Below are 9389 nucleotides of genomic sequence, written 5' to 3'. Positions count from 1 at the left end.
CACACACACACACACACACACACACACCACACACACACCACACACACACACACACACACACCACACACACACACACACACACACACACACACACACACACACACACACACACACACACACACACACACACACACACACACACACACACACTTTGGCAGAGTCCTTGCCCCAGCACCAAGGTGAGGGCGAGGGCAGGAGAGCCTGCACTCGGCATCTTCTCTCCACTGTGATACAAAGAGAGGAAAAGGCACTTGGGGGGCCGTCTGGCACATGCACGTGCCCCCCACCAAGGCCTAACTGGGATCTTCTGTCCCCTCAGGAAATCAACCTACAGAAGGACTGGAAGCTCATCACCCTGTTCATTGGGAGCAACGATTTGTGCCATTACTGCGAGAATCCGGTAGGCCCCCGAGCAGCCCCCTGGGGGCCCTGAGAGGGGAGCTGCTGGCCAAGGTCACCATCCAGGCCCAGGGCCGGGACCTCCCTCACGGGAGGCACACGGGCCGGCTCTCCTAGGCACCTGAGTCTGCCCAGGAAGCCCCAGCTCACACATGCCAGGAGAGGCCTGCCTTTCCCACTGCTGAGTGGCTGCTGCATTGGTCCCCTGATTCCAGAAGTGTCTGGATGTCCCCACTCTTCAGGCACTGCCAAGGCGGCCTCGCTTCCGCACACAAATACTGTTCTCTGGTATCCAGTGGATAACTAGGGAGCCCCACCCTCACCTGCTTAGAGTCCCTGCCCACTTTTTTGGGCCTCTCTTGGTGGTGGGGAGGTTGCAGGGGGAGGATGAAACAATGCCATAAATAGGGTTGATTCAGTTGAACTGTTCCTGATCGATGGCTTACTGCTCCTTCAAGGACAACACGCGTTAACAAACTCTGCCGGCCCGGGAACCCAACCCACTCCTAATGTCGTTTCTAAGGGGAAATATGTCCAGACTTACAAACTGTGGGAAGTAATAACTTTTGGAATACATCTTGTTCTAAGTTGAGGATGTGCTATATTTTATTTGGCCAGAAGAAAAAGAAAAAGCAGCTTCCATAATTCAGAGGTTGTGGTAGAATATTTGACAGTCACAGGCAGCGAGGAGAAGGCATTTATCATTCCTTTGGCTCACAGACGGTGACCAAATTCTGGATGAGAACTGGCCTCCCCCCACCCAGGGGCTTTCTCCCTCCCTGCCGAGACTCCAGAGGCAGAAGCGACCTAGTCCCATGGGGTTTTAAATGCTATTGTGTCCTGCACTCGTTGGGGTCCAGGGAGCCAGAAGTGACCCCAGAATACCTGTCCTCATGCAAACAGTCAGGTTTATGATCCTGAGAGCAGCTTTCTGTGGAAAGACCTGGGGCCTCCATCAGGATTAACTCCAGCTATGTTTTAGGAAGGGGCTAAATCAGCTTCCAGTTGGGAGATGGGCCAGAGGAGGAGACCCTTGACCTGAGTTACAGGGATGGGAGTGAGGGGGAGGCAGTGCAGAGGGCCCCAGGCAGTGGGGCCAGCACGGACCAAAGCCCAGAGGAAAGAGACAGCATGGCCACCAGGGGCTCTGTCCTGGTTGGAGGAGGAGAGGCGGGGGAACGGATGGGACTGGAGCGGCAGTGGGGTCCAGCACTGACAGGCTCTGGGTTAGAGGAGCCGGGAGCAGGGTGGGGTGGGGATTGTTCATGGTACCTAGTAGGAGTCAAGGGATGACTTCTTACAAGAGACTGTGTCCACCAGCAGTAAGGGCTGGGCTTCCCAGCCCATGCAGTGCCCTCCTGTGCTGGCCTCAGGCCACTCTCCTCCTCCTGCCAGGAGCTGAGGAGAGCCCCTTGCTTCTTCACAGGGGGCCCACACAGCCAGCGAGTATGTTCGGCACATCCAGCAGGCCCTGGGCATCTTCTATGAGGAGGTAAGACAGCACAGGGGCAGCACAATCCTGGGTCCTATTTCCTGGTGGCAACCAGGCTGCTCCCCAGGGGCTGTGACCCGTGTGCATCTAGATGTGTCCAGTGAGATGCACGCCAAGCAGAGCCCCACCCCCCCCCACCCCCGCTCCTCCGTGAGCAGGTCCCTGGATGGGATGGGCGGGGCGGGGTGGGTAGGCAGCTGCCTAGCTCCTCTGCGGGGAAGATTCTAACTGGATCCGACTGCATCTGTTTGGTGGCAAAGAGCGAGCTGGCTTCTGGAGCCAGTCGGCCTGATTTGTAGCCAGGTACTGTGGCTTAGAGATGTGCCTTTGGGCAAGTGCCTTGTGTCTCGGTTTCCCAGTCTATAAAGCGGGGCCAATAAGGGAGATTCCACGGGATAATATAAGGCACGTTCCCTCTCTGGGCCTCAGTTTATTGGTAAAGTTGGGGAGGAGGAAGTAGATTGTAGAGGATCCCCCAAGCTCTTTCCAGCAGTAACCAGTGCCCCCCCACAAGTGCCTGGGGACTACTGAAGCCCACCCCTCTGCCCACAGCTTCCAAGGGCTTTCATCAACGTGGTAGAGGTCATGGAGCTGGCTGGCCTGCACCAGGGCCAAGGTGGGAAATGTGTCATGCCACTGGCAGCCCAGTAAGTAGACGTACGTGGGCCCAGGGGGAGGGCACCTGGGGAGAGCAGGGCTTAGATGTCAGTGGGTGGAGCCAGACCTTCTTGTCTGGGGAGCAGACATCAGCAATTAGCCAGGGGCTTGGAAAACCATTCAGAAATGCTGCTACCTTATTGAATGCCTACTGTACGCAAGTCACTTTATTTCCCTGGACCCCAGTTTGCTTTTCTGGAAAGTGAGGCAGACAGATGACCCGTGAGGGCCCCTGACATTGTCTGTGATGCCAAACCCCAACTTCAGCAAGTTGTTTGTTCCTGTTTGAGAGGCAACACAAGGCAATGTGCTTTCAGGACAGCTCTATCAGGCCTCAAATCCTGGCTCTGCCATCTTAGGAGCTGTGGGACCCTGTACAAACCACGCAACCTCTCTGGGCCTCTTACTCCTCACTTGGGAGGTAGCGGTGAGGTCTAGCGGAAGAGCAAATAAAGTACCTCGTCGCTGTGGGGCAGGTGCTCAGGAAATAGTACCTTTTTTAACGTGCTCGATAGGACTGTCCATGAAAGCCAGGCTTGGAGCTAACAATGTGCAAGAATTTCTGCTGGGGCTGGAATTTATTAAAGCTCAGCTGTGACCCTGCAGGAAGTTGCCATCTTCTGAGGCCAGAGGTTCGCCCAGAGTTCCTGTGACCATTGTTAGGGGGGAGCAGATTCTACAGGGAGCTGAGGAGTCCTGTCCTATCTGGGGTCAAATGGATTCGCTGGGAAGGTGACCAGCTGGTTCCTATTCTCGGAGTGGCCACTGCTGCCCAAGAGACCCCCTCACTCCGGAGCCCTGTGGGAGAGTCCCAAGCAGCCAAAGGTAGAGAAGGGAGGCCTCAGGAGCATGAGGAAGAAAGGCTGGGCCACCTTGGCCGTCTTCCCCAAACCCCAGCCCTCGTGGAGAAACCCCAGGCAGGAGCTGCACGCTTGGGAAGGAGCAGTCAGGCGGCCAGGGGAACAGGCAGCCCGTCCACAGGAGACCCGGGCATTGGTGCCAGCCCGTCCACCTTCTCTCCCAACAAGCACCTTCTAGACCTCCTGCCCCTGAGCTATGGTTCTGTGATCCGGGCCCAAGAGGAAGCAAGGCTGTGTTTTGGGGACACCTCCGTTGGGGGGGGGGGCAGCCTCCTGGGGGCACCGAGCCTCAGGACTCCTTATCTCACAGGAACAACTGCACCTGCCTCCGAGGCTCCCAGGAGAACTCCCTGGAGATGCTGCAAGAACTGAAGACAGTGAACTGGGACTTCCAGGTGACCCTGTCCCCCACCTCTTCTCCCTACCACCCCCCCATCTTTACTCCTGGAGTGAGGGCTCTACTGAGATCACAGCCCCTGAAATATGTGTCCAGGTGAATCAGACACCAAGGCAGGGGCGGGGAGTGAGAAGCTCAGAAGGGAAGCTGGGGAGAACGCCCACGTCTCAGCTCCCAGAGGGGAGAGGGGCTGTGCTCACTACCCTGGGGCTCCTCCCTCCTTTAGCTTCTCACGTCCGTCTGTGCCTTCCCTGGACCTGCCGTGCCCTGGGCCTTTCCGCAGTGTATCCATCTCATGCACAGGGCTTGTCTTCTTACCTCTTCTGAGAAGCTTCCCCCCCACGAAGCACCCCCGGCAATTTCAGTCAGCACTTCACTGCCCCTCAAGCCCTACCTGGTTTTGATTTTTCCATCTCCCAGATGAATACGTTTCTGGAGGATGAGCACAGCTAGTCTATCCCTTTTACAGTCCACCTTTTGGCACTTAAGAAATGCAAAGACCGTGGATACTCACCCCCAACGTCACAGGCATTTTGAGGAGCTGGTGTTGAAATGCTCCCCGTTTGAACTGAGGCCCCGTGTTCTAATTCATCTCTTCATGAAGTGAGAGCAGAGGCGGCCTTGGGCCCAAGCAGACGTCAGGGCAGAGCCGGGTGGCGCCCCCACCTGGTGCAGACTAAATAGATGCTCAGGCGCTAGAGCGGCTCCTTTGAGTCCCTTGCCCCTGCCGTGACCCACCCAAGCCCACAGGAACAGACCGTCTGCCCGTCTTGCGGGCGGTTAAGCAGCCTCTCTCCCCATCCCCAGAGTCGCCTCTCCAGGCTCTCCTACCAGTACCTGCAGCGTGAGGACTTCGCCGTGGTTGTGCAGCCTTTCTTCCAAAACACTCTTGTCCCCCTGAATGACGTAAGTTGCGGGCGTGTCTGGGAGGTGCGTGTACAGAGGCCGTATCTTAGGCAATGTATTTCCTTTTCTACATGGGCTTTTTTGGACCCTCTCTCTCCAAGAGCACTCCCAAAGGGTTGCTGTTTCTGCTTTTCCTCCTTTCCCCTGCACCCACCTTTTCTGAGTATAACTTGAACTTAGATGTACTTGGAAAGAAAAGGTGAAAATTAACAGTGACCAAGCTCCCCAGACATGGCCCTGCTATTTGCTGGGTTGGGATAAAATGGAAAGCTTCCTAAAAATATTATTATTCTTTTTCAACCATTAGAGCAGGGATGCTGAAGGAAAAGGGATGTGGACTGTAGGGGGCTATAATTTTTAAAAAGTAAAAATTCCAAAACCAGGGAATTTCTCCATCAACATCTGAGCCAACTGGCAGCAGAGTTGCAAGGATGAAAGTTGAAATGCCCAGGATGCCGCGGGATGGGGGGGTAGCAGTGCCCTCGTCCCAGGAAGATAATCCCCTTGCCTTTGGTCACAGCGAGGAGGCGCTGACCTCACCTTCTTCTCCGAGGACTGTTTCCACTTCTCAGAACGCGGGCATGCTGAGATGGCCATCGCTCTCTGGAATAACATGGTCAGTGCCTGAGGGTCGAGTGGGTTTGGGTCAAGGGGAAACCCGAGGAAGCTGACTCTTTCCCACAACGAAAAACCTACCGGCTGATGTGGCTCCCTTCTCCCCAGAGCTCCAAATGGCAGCTCACGTATTTGCGCAGACAGATTCTATTCTTTCGGTAATGCCCCAGTGCTGTCGGGGGATAATTTTGTCATCAGATAGACTGGATGAAAATATCAGCATGAACCCCTTACTGTGTGACCTTGGGCCAATGATCTCTCTCTGGCCATTTCTATCAATATCTACAAAAACAACAAAAATGACACAGGTCTTAGAAGACTGAGCTAATGTGTGTACCGCACCCAGCACAATAATCCACACGGTCCCAACTATTATTTCTTTAAACATCAAAAAGAAAAGAGCCACTCACAGCCTGTTTTCCCAGGCTGCCACCTATTCTAGCCCTAATGGGGAAAAAGGGGACCTTACGAAATGAACATACAGCCCAGAGGCCACAGGGACAACCCGGCCTTGTGGCTTGCTCTGCCCTTTACAACTGGCCACTCATGACTGGACAGTCAGCTGTGTTTGCACAGAGCTCGACGAGTAACCCTGAGCGCTGTATCCTCTTGCACGGAGCAAGTGAATGCCTTTCCAACCCACTGGCTTCTTTTGATCTAGGCTCTGCGGGTAACCCAATCCCCACGCCAACCTGCCTGCTCCCTCATCTCTCCCATGGTGACTAAACAATCCACACGCCTGCTCCTCTCATTGCAGTTTCAGGCCTGCTGCGGCTCTGCCAGGCACCGCTGTGCAAACATTCCCACACCTGTCAGCTCCGCCAGCGAGCCCGGTATCCTACTCGGCTGACTCACAATATTGTCTTTCTCCTTAGCTACGCCACCTCCTCCTCTTCTCAGAACAGCACATAAGGAGGTTTTCTCCTTGGCCTCCTTAATTGCAGACTCAGCCTTCCTCTGCTTTTGTTTTCCTGGTGTTTTCCTCCTGTTGACACCACATTCTGCCCCCTCCTGATCTCCTGTCAGTCCAGGACTCAGAACTGCAATCAGAATACCTTTGAGTTCCCTCCCAACCCTACCTCCACGGTAGTTTTTTAAATCGAAGTGAAAACAATTCCTGAGAGCAGTTATGTTTCTTTTGAAGACTTTTTTGCTTTGAAGTCCAGGTGTCTTTCAGTGGCTGAGTCACTCAATTTCATTCCTTTTAAAATCCCCTCCCCACACCCCCACAAAGACTGGATCTCTCTGCCTGGTCCATTTCTCCCCCTGTGACCTCGGGGGAATCCACAGACTCCAAGGAGGGGCAGGAATGCTGAGCCCTAGCCTTTCCCTCCCAGCATCCCCTTCAGGGCATGGTCTTCCTACCTCAGGGCAGTTCTGAGCCTGCTCAGTGCCAGGACCCCCCACAAGTCTCCTGGGGGTCGATGGCCATATTGATGACTTGAACATTACAGGGCCCATTTGTCACATTCTGCATGATTTAATGTAGTTCTGGCCTTTCTCTTCCAAAACAGCTCGGTAGGTCTTCCCATTCACACAGGTGAGAGGCTTCTATTTCATAAAAGCGAGCAGAAGGGATTTAGATCTGAAAACAAAAGATGAACACTGTCATATTATTAATACTACAAGACTGTCCACGGCCCCCCAACCACTCTGTCCCAGCCATAACCCAAATTTAAAAAACAAAGCAACGCAAAGCAAAACAAACCTAAAATCATCTATGAGTATGTTATCCTGTGCTATGTGATTTGTGGAAATAATTACAGGGTCCAGTGTTTTCCTCCAAAACCATCTCAGATATAAAGCTATAGCATCATGCCAACTTTTCAGGTCGTCTTCTTCCTGGAATCTCACCCCTAAAGTGACATAAAATAAATGACGAACCGATAGACCTTGGCTCTTAGAGGTCATCTAGCCAGAATGCTCTGTAACTAAAATACAGAGACATGGAACAATCTGCCCAAGATCACACAGCCAGCTAGTGGCAGAACAAGGATTAGAACACGGGTCTAATTGCCAAGCGTCCTGGCCACAGCGCCACGCTGCCTCCCTGCTCCCAGCCTGATAAGCACATGCGTAACCAGTGAATTCATGTCTCATAATTAGAGTCCTATGACATAGTGTCTGCAGGCTTTGGCTCACACCCTGAGTACCCCACTGTGGCAACAAACACACTTGAAACTGTTGCATCTCCTGCCCCTCCTCTCTGAACAGTTTATGCATCCTTCTCCAGAGACTTCCGCAAAGCCAGAAATACCAACGGCACTAGGGAATTTTTTCTCTTCCTTTTTTTCTTTTCTTTTCTTTTCTTCAAATATTTATTTACCTATCTATCCATCTATCTATCTGGCTGTGCCGGGCCTTAGTTGCGGCACGCAGGATCTAGTTCCCTGACCAGGGATTGAACCCGGGCCCCCTGCACTGGGAGCTCAGAGTCTTAGCCACTGGACCACCAGGGAAGTCCACTCTTCCTTTTTCTTTTGTCTTCTTATGAACAGTTTTTTCTCCTCTTTTCTGACGCCTATTCCTCTACTGCTGCCCGCTCCCTCTTCTGTGGAAATCTTACTCTCAGCTAACATTAGCATCTCCCTGGGCGCTGAGTAACAACGCTAGCCTCCTAACTGGTTTCCCTGTCTCCAGGCTTACAGCCATTAGAATAGCTCTGGCTGTGTATTACAGTTATCTGGGGACTCTTAAAAACAATTAATACCTACAACCACTTTGGGAAACCTTGGTATATCTACTAAAGCTGAACACATGTATTCCCTATGGCCCCAAAATTCTACTCCTACGTATATCTCCCCAACAGAAAGGTATACAGAAGGTTCACCAAAAGATGGATACAACAAGAATTTTCATAGCAGCACTATTCATAGCCCCCAAACAGGAAACTCCCCAAATGTCTACCAAAAGCAGAAGGGACAAACAAACAGCACATTCATAAAATAGAATACCTCACAGCAATGAGAATAAAATTTCAACAACATGCAACCATATATATAAATTTCAAAAACAAGCAAATAAATCCATGGTCTTACTGGGGAGTGGATAGAACTGGAAGAGGGTAGGAGGGAGCCTCTGAGTACTGATTATATTCTGTTCCTTACCTGGATGCTATGTGGGTATGCTCATTTTGTCATAATGTATCAGCAGCTCACTTATGATTTGTACTTGTTTCTAGATGTATGTGAGCTTCGATTAAAAAATTATTTAAAAGAAAAACCAGAAAAAATAACCCCAAAACAAAACAAAAACCCAGTGCCTGGGCCTCATCCCCAGAAATTCTGACTTTGTCTGGGGTAGCACCTGGGTTCAATACGTTTTAGACACTCCCCAGGTGATATTACTGCATAGGGCTTGCAAACCACTGCCTTAGATCTCCTCACCCCAGGGCAACCACGGAGTCTGCAAAAATGAAATCTGACCAAGTCATGCCCCTGCTCTCAAACTTCCAAGGCTGGCCCCTCCCTGAGGAAGAAAGGCCAGGCCCCTTAGCGCAGCACACCAGGCCTTCCGGACTTGGCCCCAATTAACCTCTCGGCAGCCGCTCCCATCTCCCTGATTTGCATTTAGCAATCCAGCAAGGAGTGAAGTTTCCTGCACCACCCATGCTGTCTCCTGCCTCTGTGTGTTTGCCCTCGCTCCTCCCCTTATCTCGGGCTGCCCTTCCAGCCTCCTTCCCCGGCTAACTCTGACCCACCTCAACACTCAACTCAGGTGTCAGCTTCTACAAGAAGCCCTCTCCGAGTCCCCAGAGCTGGCCCCATGGCACCCTACCTTGTCTCAGTCCTGTCATTTGCCACATCGTTGGTATCCACAGTGTCTGCCTTAGGAAAGGTAGGTTCTAGGAAAAACAATTGCCTTTCTTGTGGCCAGCCTCAGGCCCTTATGAGTCCAGTTCTTCCATCCATCCCCTCAACCACTATTTCCTGAGCTCCACTATGTGGTGGGGACTGCCTCAGGTGCTGGGGAAAAGAGCGTCCCTGCTCTTGGGGAGCTGCCAGTCTAATGGGAAAGAGATAAAAAGTAAATAAATCGGGCTTCCCTGGTGGCGCAGTGGTTG

At 52.4% G+C, this 9389-nt stretch overlaps 1 protein-coding gene and 1 long non-coding RNA gene across 12 annotated transcripts in view; one reads left to right on the top strand and one right to left on the bottom strand.

Annotated features, from left to right (window-relative positions):
- PLB1 (phospholipase B1) overlaps nucleotides 1-9389 on the top strand; it is a 178542-nt gene that overhangs the window by 162112 nt on the left and 7041 nt on the right. For 7 of the 9 annotated variants that reach the window (XM_027113504.1, XM_027113503.1, XM_027113501.1 and 4 more), the window contains 6 exons: nucleotides 320-400; nucleotides 1826-1891; nucleotides 2444-2538; nucleotides 3719-3803; nucleotides 4613-4711; nucleotides 5232-5327. In XM_027113504.1, coding sequence (XP_026969305.1) covers nucleotides 320-400; nucleotides 1826-1891; nucleotides 2444-2538; nucleotides 3719-3803; nucleotides 4613-4711; nucleotides 5232-5327 — 522 coding nt within the window. Of the gene's footprint in view, nucleotides 1-319; nucleotides 401-1825; nucleotides 1892-2443; nucleotides 2540-3718; nucleotides 3804-4612; nucleotides 4712-5231; nucleotides 5328-9389 lie in introns of those variants that run through there. The other 2 variants (XR_003434109.1, XM_027113507.1) reach the window with 2 other exon arrangements.
- Nucleotides 5198-9389, bottom strand: part of LOC113623897 (uncharacterized) — a 7539-nt gene continuing 3347 nt past the window's right edge. For 2 of the 3 annotated variants that reach the window (XR_003434114.1, XR_003434115.1), the window contains 5 exons: nucleotides 9104-9331; nucleotides 7035-7182; nucleotides 6692-6911; nucleotides 5408-5608; nucleotides 5198-5314 (listed from right to left, as the gene is read on the bottom strand). This is a non-coding gene — a long non-coding RNA (uncharacterized LOC113623897). Of the gene's footprint in view, nucleotides 5315-5407; nucleotides 5609-6691; nucleotides 6912-7034; nucleotides 7183-9103; nucleotides 9384-9389 lie in introns of those variants that run through there. The other variant, XR_003434113.1, reaches the window with a different exon arrangement.

The sequence above is a fragment of the Aethalodelphis obliquidens genome, unplaced genomic scaffold, assembly GCF_003676395.1.
Source record: "Aethalodelphis obliquidens isolate GAN/ISIS:26980383/991018 unplaced genomic scaffold, ASM367639v1 scaffold12, whole genome shotgun sequence".
NCBI classification, from domain to species: domain Eukaryota; kingdom Metazoa; phylum Chordata; class Mammalia; order Artiodactyla; family Delphinidae; genus Aethalodelphis; species Aethalodelphis obliquidens.
The sequence above is the reverse complement of the archived record's forward strand: the minus strand, read 5'-3'. Positions and strand labels throughout refer to the sequence as shown.